The 12,206-nt window shown below is 35.7% G+C and overlaps 1 protein-coding gene across 1 annotated transcript in view; it reads right to left on the reverse strand.

Annotated features, from left to right (window-relative positions):
• LOC127495152 (NACHT, LRR and PYD domains-containing protein 12-like) overlaps window positions 1-12,206 on the reverse strand; it is a 101,266-nt gene that overhangs the window by 14,208 nt on the left and 74,852 nt on the right. Inside the window, exons 12-14 of the mRNA XM_051861757.1 lie at window positions 11,096-11,269; window positions 5,907-6,080; window positions 4,557-4,730 (exon numbers count right to left, since the gene is read on the reverse strand). Coding sequence (XP_051717717.1) covers window positions 4,557-4,730; window positions 5,907-6,080; window positions 11,096-11,269 — 522 coding nt within the window. The remainder of the gene's footprint in view (window positions 1-4,556; window positions 4,731-5,906; window positions 6,081-11,095; window positions 11,270-12,206) is intronic.

Raw genomic sequence — 12,206 nt, forward strand, 5'->3', positions numbered from 1 at the left:
GAGCTCCACAAGGTTGCGTGCTGAGTCCTCTCCTTTATTCACTCTATACCCACAACTGCACACCAACTCATAGCAAAAATGCACTGATAAAGTTTGCTGATGATACCACTGTGGTGAGGCTGATATTGAATGGTGATGAGGCTGCCAATAGGGAGAAGGTTGCTGAACTCTCAGAATGGTGTATCAACAACAGCTTGTCACTCAATACCTCCAAGACAAAGGAGCTCATTATTAATTTCCGGAAACAAGAGGAGGAACCTGCCCCCCTGTTTATCAGGGGAGTTATGGTGGAGAGGGTGACCACCTTTAAAATTCTTGGCACATTTATTTCCCAGGAACTCTCATGGACTGTCAACACATTTTCCCTGTTGAAGAAGGCACGACAGTGGTTGTATTTCCTAAGGACACTAAGGAAGAACAAACTGTCCCAGCAGCTGCTTGTGTCCTTCTACCATTGCTCTGTTGAAAGTGTACTAATTTATGGCATCTTGGTGTGGTATGCTGGTTGTACTGTGGCAGAGAGAAAAGCTCTGCACAGAGTCATCAACTCGGCCCAGAGAATCAAAGGCTTACAGCTCCCTTCACTTGAGGATGTTTACAGAACCAGATGCCTACGGCATGCCAGAAATATAATAAAAGATCCATTTCACCCTGGCAATTATCTCTTCACTCTGCTGCCACCCGGAAGACGTTATCGATCTCTTAGGACATGCACTTCCAGATTCTTGAATAGTTTCTACCCACGTGCCATCAAGGAACTGAATTCTAGTTAAAAAACTGGAGGACTGTTTTTTATTATTATTAAGCTACGGGTTTGTGCAATAATGTTTTAATTAATATAATTTTTTTATTGATTATATTATATTTTATTATTTAAACTTTGTCCTTTTTGCCTATATTTTGTTTGTATACATGTTTTTTATGTTGATGTGCCACTGAGGAGAAGCACAAAATTTCGTTGCATAGCTTTGCAATGACAAATAAATTATTCTATTCTATTGTGCCAAGGATAATAGGTCGACTCTGAAGTCATAAACATGTCTACCTGAGCAAGTCCAAAGTGGCTCAATATCAGCTGGACTGTCTGAAAGTGGAGTCGACACTCTTCCTTGGATGTACACTGTTCTGAGAGCTTATCGGCTGCATGATTGAGCTCCCCCGGGATGTGAACTGCACAAAGAGACCTGAGGCGGTGCCATGCCCATCTTGGGACTCAATCACAAAGCCAGCGCTGATGCGGAACTGAGCCTGTGGATGCCATGTGCCCCAGGAGCCTCTGAAATATTATCAATGGAACCGCTGTCCTGCCCCTGAATGTATTCAAGCAGTTCAGCACTGAATGAGCGTGCGTGTCCAAGAGACACAAAGTCATGGCGACTGAGTCCTACTCCATACTGAGAAAAGAGATTTTCGCTGCATAGGGTAGAGTTTGCTCTTTTCCCAGTTGACCTATAGCCCCAAATGGCTAAAGGGGAGGACTTTGTACTGATACGCCCGAGCATCGAATGCAAAGCGTAAGAGAAGAGCAGTCTGTGTCGAGTTTTGTGTGATCACACCCACACTGGTACAGGATCTCTCTCATAACGTTGGCCACAACAATGATTGCTAGAGCTGAGTGAAAGATATGTCCACTCGGCTCCGAAGCAAAAGCCTAATGTATTGCATGCAATACGATGCAATACGATCACTAGCCAACATGCATTGGCTTGTTCTGTTACCACATGAAGGTAATTGGGTTCTCAGGCGAGATCCAAATTCGTTAGTCACTGACGATTAACGTTGAACATGACTGACTAAGGGAAACCGCCTGTTGTCTGGTTTTACTTTCTAGAGTGGGATAATATATTTAGATCTAATATTTCCTTCAAGTAGATATTTTACACTTACCATCGGATGATAATTTGTATGCACTATCTTCATATTAATCCTTATTCACTCAGAGTGTTAATGGTAGTGTTGGGTCCGAGTCCACCTTTGTCGAGTCGGAGTCGAGTCCAAGTCCTTAACCAATCAAGTCCGAGTCCAAGTCAGAGTCCAAAAAGGGCAAAGTTGGACTTGAGTCTGAGTTCTTAACATCCGAGTCGAGTCCGGCCGAGTCCAGAAAGATTTAAATTATTTGAGATTGCAACTGACCTTTTGCTAAGACCTCTTAGTTACTGTTGCTACGTCTGATAAACCATGTCGCTCACAAGCCATGTTCTCACACAGTGAAAAAAATACATAGTGAGGCAAAAAGGACACTGACAACTCAAGTTACTTAGCTTTCAAATTTTGTCATTTTTAAGAAATTCAAACAATAAATGCTATTTTGTTACAATTTTAAGGTGTAGCTCATGCCTCAGTTCAAGCAGCACATGAACTGATCATCGCTTCTAGTTATAGCACAAATTTATCATGAATAAACATCAGGGCTGCGCTCAGCCCCGACAAAACGTTGCAAAACGTTTTTTAAACAGAAACGGTAGTGCGTTGAACACCCTGTTCTGATGATGCAAGAGTTGTAACTATGGCAGCTGAGAAAGCCATTCTTTGTGTTCTTTTTGAAGAATTTTCGAAGCCTGCATAATATTATTTTATAACCTGTGATACTTTTTCAGGATTCTTTGATGAATAAAAAGTTAAAAAAGAAATATCAGCATTTATTTAAAATGGAAATCTTTTGTAACAATATATGCTACCGTTCAAAAGTTTGGGGTCAGTAATTTTTTTTCTTTCTTTCTTTTTTTTTTTTTTTTTTGAAAGAAATTAATACTTTTATTCAGCATGGATGTGTTAAATTGATAAAAAGTGATAGTAAAGATTTATATTGTTAGAAATGATTTATATTTTGAATAAATGCTGTTCCTTTTAACCTTTTATTCATCAATTAATCCTGAAAAAAGTATCACCGGTTCCAAAAAAATATTATGCAACACAACTGTTTTCAACATTGATAATAACTGAGTATCAAACACTGAAGACTGGAGTAATGATGCTGAAAATTCAGCTTTGCATCACAGAAATAAATTATATTTTAAAGTATATTAAAATAGAAAACCATAATTTTAAATTGTTTTTTTTTTCTGTATTTTTTATGAAATAAATGCAGCCTTAATGAGCATAAGAGACTTCGTTCAAAAACATTAAAAACAGTAATGTTTCCAAACTTTTGACTGGTAGTGTACATTAAAAGTTATTACATGCAACACTTAAAATGTCATATATTTAATCCAGTGTCCTTGTAAAAAAAGTTTATGTTGGAGAAACATCTCGTCATTTAAGGGATTGCATAACAGAAAACAGGAGCCCCATCAAAAGAGGTGATATGACAAAACCAGTAACAAAACATTTTAATGAATGAAATCACCCTGTGAATTCCTTTTTATTCTTTGGTATTGAACATATAAAAATTCTAGCAAGTGGAGGTGACATTGACTTAATTAGAAAAAGAAGTGAGGCATTTTGGATTTTTTTTTTTAATTTAAAAACTTTGTTTCCTACTGGGATCAATGAAGAATTGGTCTTAAAAGAATTTTTATAAAAATATTTCTATAAAAGTTATGGTGTGCAATGGTGTGCATTATATATGTTTTTGTTTGTTTGTTTGTTTGTTTTTACAAGGGTATATATTGTATATATTCACTAAAAATATACATATACTTAATTTTTTCATTGGTTCTTTGTAAGTTTGAATTTTGTCTCTGTTTGCATTTAAAGGAACCTACACACACCTGTAACCTTTTAGACATGATGAAGGCCTATGTGCCGAAATGCGGTGGCAAAATAGAATATACAAAATAAAAACTTTGAGCCCCATCTTTTTTTTTTAATTTTGACCCCTGTTGCTGCTATTGTCCATAAATAACTTTGTTTTTATTCCGTGCACATTGTTGAAGTTGCACCAGATTAACCATACAATATGTGTAAAAGTAGGGCACACACACACACACAAAAAATCATAATTGTTGATTATTTCCTTTGATACTGTCATTGTGATTAATAATGTTGGTTAATAGGATTTACATTAATGCATGTCATTACAAACTGTTGCCTTCATGTTTGTTAACAGCTTTGAGATGCCAAAATGTTGCTATGGTTACTATATCAATTGTCGCAATTTCATGACTCACACAGAACAAAAATTTAACGGATTCACTCCCACATTTAAATGCAGTTATCACTCCTAAAAATTGCAGTGAATGTGACCACTAGTCCTCTAGCAACATGAAAACAAAACTATTATGCTGATTGTCAATAGTGTTCCCTATAAGCCATCATTTACTTACCATTCTGTACTCTCACAACACTTATCATAAAAAATGTAATAATCCCAACTGACACTGCACAATGAATCTCTTATTTACATCGCATCTAGAGTAGACTTTGCTGGTTATGAGGGGATATGCGAAAGTATAAAGCTTGTGTTGATTCTAAAAACATACAGGTCCAAGTCCGTGTCAAGTCAAAGTATAAATTCACCCCAGTGCGTAACAAGTCTGAGTTAATTGAAAATTGGACTCAAGTCCAGACTCGAGTCCGAGTACCTCATCTCTGGTTTAAGGTAGAGATGATCTTACCAAAGTGTCTCCATTTTACAATGAGGATTTTCCAGTCCAGCAGAGAGTAGCTTCACTCCTGAGTCTCCTAGATTATTCACAGTCAGATCCAGATATCTCAGGTGTGAGGGGTTTGATCTCAGAGCCGAAGCCAGAGCAGCACAACCTACATCTGTGACATCACAATTACTTAACCTGTAGAGAACAATGACACACTCTTCACTCTCTCAGATCAGACAAACAGATCAGATCAACATACTTCCATGTTTGATGTGAGATTTACCATGTTATTTGTGTGTGCTTGTGTGAGAGGGAAAGCTTATATAAAAACTGATATAACAAATTATGTATATCCTATTAAATAATATGGAAAAATTATCACCAAAAAAGGGGTTTGGGATGGTCATAAAGGATGAATTTATGATTTTGTAGGAGCTATGAATAAACTAAAATAAAATTATAGAATTTGCATTTTCTCATTTTATTTGTCTTATCCTATTATTTTATTGAGTAGAATGAGTAAATTCGGGCTGAATCATTTTAATACAATACTAAAAAAACAAGAAACCCATTCTCTCCCAAGTCCCAACTCGCGAATCATATCGCAGTGGTACGCGAGATGACTCTCTTCTCGTTCTGTTCCTGCTATAGTTTAGGCTTATGCTAAATAGCAGTCAAACTAAACTAAATGGATATTTATTCATTGTTTTTTTTTTAAAATAAACCCACAACTAAAGGAGAGGGGGTTCTAACTCTGACGCTTCCACTATCAACATCTACGCAACTCGGAAAAGAGGCGGCTTCCTCAAATCAAAGAAGGCGGGTCTTACAGAAGACGAGTATGAATTCCAGTGCAATGCATTGGTTTTTATCGCTGAAAGAGTGTCTGGAAAGTAGCGGCTAAACATTAATATTTAATTGTTTTATAAGAGGAATTCTGAATGACCGAGAGTAATATCCAGGGATGCAAGCAACTCAACTTTTTTTTAAAATGCCATGTAGAATACGGTATAATTTACATTTGATTCATGTAACTCATAACTAAATGTGACCCCCCCCCCCCCCACACACACACGTCTGCTGGTAGGTGCCCTCCTCAAGTGCAAATGTGAAACTCCGCCTATGTGTTCATCGTATCACCTTACTGAGGAGCAGCAAATGTGTTCAAACACTAAAACACATCAACTCAAGAAAGAGAGATTGAATAGTTGAATAAAAATATTATTAAACAGATGTTATTTTTTACAATCAATGAATTGTAATCATGTTGACTCCCAATTGGTTATGGAATGTAATAGAATAGAATGTAAAAATAGATAACTTATAAAATTCAAAGTGACAGTTTCATGTGAGAGTCACGTATGATCTTACCTCAGTTCCTCCAGTTTACAGTGAGGATTCTCCAGTGCAGCAGAGAGCAGCTTCACTCCTGAGTCTCCTAGATCATTCTCAGACAGATTCAGTTTTCTCAGGTGTGAGGGGTTTGATCTCAGAGCTGAAGCCAGAGCAGCACAACCTTCATCAGTGACACCAGAATCACTAAACCTGTAGAGAACAATGACAGTCTTCACTCTCTTAGATCAGTTTAACAAGGACTTTCTCACAATCTCAATCAAACAGTATTGAGAGAGACAATGAGAAAAATTCTATCAGTTTAAAGATAAAAACAGTGAAATTTTATTTATTTTTGCCCCTGAACACAATATTCAGATTCTGAAACTTTGACATCAAATTCCACTTCAGATTTATAATAGTAATTAAGAATAATTGATATTACATCTATAGCTCTCCTAGAAATACACTGATATGATGATCATCCTAAATACTTTTTACCCTGGGGGTAAGTCAGGTGAGAAGAGGGGATACGCTACCAAAATGCTGTGTTTTGCCATTTATTTAATTCTACCCCAACTTTGTCATGTTTTGAGGTCTGTTCATGTTTGAGTTTCTCTTATCTTCTAATCTGTTTATTAGTTCAGTTTAGTTCTTCTTCGTTCCTCACTTGTTTGTTTGTTTCCAGGAATGTGGTTGGGAACCACTGATTTAAACCCTGTTTCTTTCGGTTCTATGTCTGTCCTCGTCATTGATATGTTGGTTGTTTTGCTCCTGATTCCAAGTTTGTGTTTTGTAAAGTTTGTTGAATAAAAGAAGCTGCTGCATCAAGATCCTCTCCTTTGTGTTGCAAACAGCAACCCTGACAACCTTAAAATGTCATTAAAATGGAGCATGTATTTTTTAACAGGCAAAATGTCATAAATACATGAAATCCAATCAACTGACCTCATCCACACAAGCAGCATGCAGTCTAAGTGGAAGAGAGAGGATATGCAGAAGGATGATAAATGCTTCAGAGAATACTCTAAAAAGTTTGGGAACCACTGAATGAACAGTTTTGAAGCTAAGCTAGCATGTTCGGCACAATCATATGCTGTGTGTTTACAATTATAATAATGCAGTTTTGTGCTATCAGCACCCTGTTCTGCTGTTATGCTGAGAATTATTTATGTCAAGTTTATATGTCAAGTTCATTGCCAGTATATGGACACTTTCGGTTTCAATGTGCCGATTATTTTACATAAATTATGACAGCACCATATTGCCTTGTATTGTTCTACTGGAAGCTGATTCTCTATACTGTAACTATGTATATTATAACATTATATAGTGTAATGTGATGTACAATATAATTTCTTTTAATATAACAGTCAAGTCATATTATGCTCATTATTTCTTTATTTACGTTTTATTGTAGAACCACACACCCACTTCGTCAGTGTTCAATAAACACCTTTGATTGAATATGACTGCCCTGATCCACTCCTGTGCTCTGATCGACATGCCAAGAGGAAGGCTAAAGACATTAGAGCTACCTTAGAATACAATCCTAGTTCAACTCCTTAACAACACTGGTATCTGCACACAAGCGAATGATTGTGCTGTTTCACCAGCATTCTTAGGTGCTCATGTAATTTTGTTAAGAGTTTATTCAATGTCAATCGTGTTTTAGTATTAATTGCTTTTCCTTCACATTGCAATGATTTATTTCTTGGTATTTCTGTGAATGATCATGTTTTAGTTTACTAATTGACTTCAGTCAGTGTTTTGATTACATTCTTATTTGTTCAGGCTGTGATATACCAGTATTGACAATAATCATGATATTTAAATTGAAATATTATGTTAATTAGGGTTGTCAAAATTTGGCAATAACCATAATATTTAAAAATGAATAGTAGACATATGATAAAATGACATGTAAATAAATAATCCAGCACCAGTATCCAATTAACATCCCATCATACAGTAGGTGGCATTATTGAACCTTAACACTGAGATTTTCAAGTCATCTCTGGTATTTAATGCAATAACAACCAACATAGCCTTTATCACTGTATAGAACATTGGTTCCCAACCTGTGGGCCGCGGCCCACTAGGGGGCCTCAGTGATCCTCCAGGTGGGCCGCGAGATAAATTAAAATGTAAATATATTAATATAATTACTTAATTTAATTATTAATATTTTACATTTAATAAATTAAATTAATTAAAAAATACATTTAAAACAAGGCACCACCTCTCTCATACGTATTTTGTGATTGTTTCGGTTCAGCCCAGTCTGTTTCTCATCCTGCTGCTGTGAAATAAAGACTGAACGGTGGCTCAAAACACAAACTCTCTCAGTTGGAAAAAAAAACCTGTGTCGCTAAAAAGGTTTTGATGGATGACGATAGTAATGAAGGTAAAGACGATTAAAGTGACATACAGCAGTCGTACAAAAGGCAGAGTCCGCAATTATTGATGCACAAACAAACCGTGCACGTGCGCTCTCGACTCACTGATCACTATAACATCGTATTTCTGCACGAACACAGTTCAATATATTTGCGTAGTTGTCAAAATTAATGTACTGTGAGTGTTTTATAATGGATACTCGCCGAACACGCGTGTTCTGGAGAAGTTTGAGAGGATTAGTGGTGTTATATGTGTTATCACTCAGAGGTCGGTGGTCGCGCCGGCGATACCACCTTGCTTTTTTCTTATCAGTATGAAAGAGACTCAAAATACTCCGGCAATTTTGCACATACAATTAAGAGTTATACACCATTTTAATCTGTGAAATATCTTCTTTTATTTGTGTACGCTCAGAGTAAAAACAAAATGTGCTTTTTGCAAAATAAAGAAAACAAACATGATGCGTGATCTGTCGTCTCCCTCTGAACAAAGTCCAATCTGAAAGTTCTCAGAAAATGAACTGTAACTTAGGGAAAACTAATCACAAAAAAAATTTGACTTATGTCTAAAGAAAGGTTGAAATGTCAGGTTTCAAATCGTTTAAGTCAAATCGAAAACAAAAATTCTCTGTTTATGTAATCTGAATGAAAAGAGAGATGTTAGACGTCCGTGAGTCAGCTCATTATCTGTTAATGCGGCCACGCCCACGGAGCGAGCACTATTCAGACGCAAATTCTGAGGCAATACATGTATACATCGTCGCAGTCGTGTATTTATTATTTTCAAAAGTGTCTATCTGCATGTTATAGACATGGTTAGCGATCTCTGGAAGCCTCTGTTAGTTCCTGGAATGTCACATGGTATGCCTGTTCTTCATTAGGAGTCATTTTGTGGACTAAATGTGCACAGAGCACCCTGCGGCTGCAAGTATGAATTGAAAACACAGTATCCAGCGCTCATAGTGATGACAATTGAATAAATATTACTTCTTTGTATAGAAAATTGACAAACATATGAGAATCCATCAATATTTCTCCAAATGTGCATGCTTTTAAGCTAAAAGCCCTGATGGATGTTGTTTTGTCAAAGGTAACGACTTTCATATTCATATCTCCTGACGCATAGGCTATTAACAAATTACGGTCACTATAAGAGTAAATCATAGGTCAAAATGTGAAGCTTGAGTCTTAGATCCTCATTTATCTCATTTAGATACACCTCAGACACCAGAGGGTTATATGTCAATAATTCTGAATGGATCTGCATAGTTTTAAATTCAGTACTTTGGTATCTCCCTGTGGTTTTATTTGGTATGGCAGGTAGACTTGTGCTTATTTAAGTAAGTACTTTTAAGTTGTAAAGAATGTCTGCAAAGTAGGTTTGTAAAAATAACTAAAGGTTTAAATCTATCTTGAGTTTCTTCTTTAAAGAAATAATAACATGGGGTTGAAAAGTAATAACAGTAAAATACAAATGTTTTTGTGAATAAAAAAAACGGGGGGGGGTCCGTGCCATGTCGATTCCGAGAGGAGGTGGGCCTTGGCGTAAAAAAGGTTGGGAACCACTATAAAATAATATAAATTCTACCTCATTCAGGAAGTTATTTCAATTTGGTTGCCATTTAGTGTAATTGTTCCTTTTGTATGCAATGGTGTGATTCTTCAAAAAATAAATAAAAATTCAAGATTAATTTGAATGATAACATTATTTTTTAAAGATTTCTATAGATATTGAGATGCATTGTTATTGTTAATTATTTTTAGAGATTTGGCCACTGTACAGAGTAAGTTGACATTATTTTGCTAGTCCAGAAACAGGAAATGTTACATTAACCCGTTAGTTGATATTCAACAATATTTTTTGATCTGCCTGCATTGACATCATTGCATGCAAACAGAACTGAGCTGGACGATGACATCGCTGCTTTCTCCAGTGCTGATATATAGGTAAATAAACTAATTATTATTCTTACAACAGAATGAATCAATACTGAATTTACTTAAGATGGACAATGACACCATTTTCTTTAAGAGCTGTTGTGCAACCAAAAATTATTTACCAGTTATCATTGTAAAGCTGCTTTGATACAATCTGCATTGTAAAAAGCGCTATATAAATAAAGGTGACTTGACTTGACTGCTGATGCCTTTGTGTTTCAATATATTTACATTCCTCTGGGCTTTTAGTCCATATCCCTGATATTTTATCACTGCATAGAATACTATAAATTAATATAATTTCTGTCTCATTCTGTGATAAGAAGCCACATCAGTTCACAGAAGGAAGTTATTTCAAACTGGTTACCATTAAGTGTAATTGTTCCTTTTGTGTGCAATGGTTTGATTATTTAAAAAACAAACAAAATGAAGATAAATTTGACAGATAGCATTATTTTTTTCAAGATTTCTATAGATATCGCAATATATTTTTATTGTGAATTATTTTGACCTCAATAATCATGTAGTGAAAAATCTGATTAGGTGACAGCCCAGGTTCAGGTGAACCACACACCACTTCCCCCTTTTCAGTTGCAGCTACACATTTGTAGGCAATGTTCGTGCTTTTGCAAGGGTGGTCTGTTTGCGCAAGCATTACAAGATAAATTGATTTACACAAAAACATTTGTGATAAAAAGTCTCTTCACTATAACCTACGTCTGTTGTCTGGTTTGTACTTTGGTTGGTTTAACTGTTAGTTTTACTTTCTTTTTGGGGATAATATTTAGATCTAAACCGCCAGATGGGGCTCACACCAAAGGATATTTTTTATGCATTATCTACATATTAATCCTTATTCACTCTAAAACTTTTTGGTAGAAATGATCTTACCCCAGTTCCTCCAGTTTACAGTGAGGATTTTCTAGTCCAGCAGAGAGTAGCTTCACTCCTGAGTCTCCTAGATTATTTATAGATAGATCCAGTTCTCTCAGGTGTAAGGGGTTTGATATCAGAGCCGAAGCCAAAGCAGCACAACCTTCATCTGTGACATCACAATTACTCAACCTGTAGAGAACAATGACACTCTTCACTCTCTCAGATCAGATTAACAAGGGTTTTCTCATGATCACATTCAAACAGTGATAAATGTGAGACAATGAGAAAATAATAATAAGTTCAAACATTCTAATAAAACAGAAGGTTCCTACAATAGATTCTGATTGATTAACAGCCGATATAACCACAGCTAATGGTAGGGACACACAGAACCATTGCCAAAGAAATAGCACTGATTAAAAGGCAACTTCATTGGGGAAAAAAAATTTAATCTAAGAAAAAAATAGCACAGACTATAGCCAAAAGCTAAGTAGCGCGTATGTTATGTGCCTGCGTGAGAGGACATAACTCTCCCATACCAGCAGGTGACAGTAGTCTATATTCTGCATTTAAAAAGGGAAACCGGAAAAGCTAGAACTTTGGATTATAGATGCGCAGATCAGCTCTAACGTCACCTGAATCGCTGTTAAAAATAGGTCATCCACCTGCCACGAGGGCTGGGCTAAGTGGCCAAAAATATTATCAAATTTTTTTTTTTCCCATATCATATAATATTGATATTTATCACAATACTCATTTCATATTAATGCACGGGGAAGGAAATGCTTTCCACATATTTGTTAGACATTGAAAATGAATGTAAATATGTAAACTTCTTTGTTCTCAATTAAACTCCATAGAGTAGCTACCTTTTAATTTAGGGTCCCATGAAATCCATTTTATTTTTCCCTAAATTCTGTCTTATAATTTAATATAGATTTTTATCAACTTTAACAATTTAATCAAGCTTTTAAAGTGTAATCAAATGAAAATACAACAATTAATTTACAACAAAACATTTAATTTATATTTTTGTCAAATAAGATGCTGCACAACGGTGTAAATTTAAAACATGAATGAAAAATATCTTAGTTGTATGATATTCCACATTATTATTATTATTATT

Source organism: Ctenopharyngodon idella, chromosome 15, assembly GCF_019924925.1.
Source record: "Ctenopharyngodon idella isolate HZGC_01 chromosome 15, HZGC01, whole genome shotgun sequence".
Classification (NCBI taxonomy): Eukaryota; Metazoa; Chordata; class Actinopteri; order Cypriniformes; family Xenocyprididae; genus Ctenopharyngodon; species Ctenopharyngodon idella.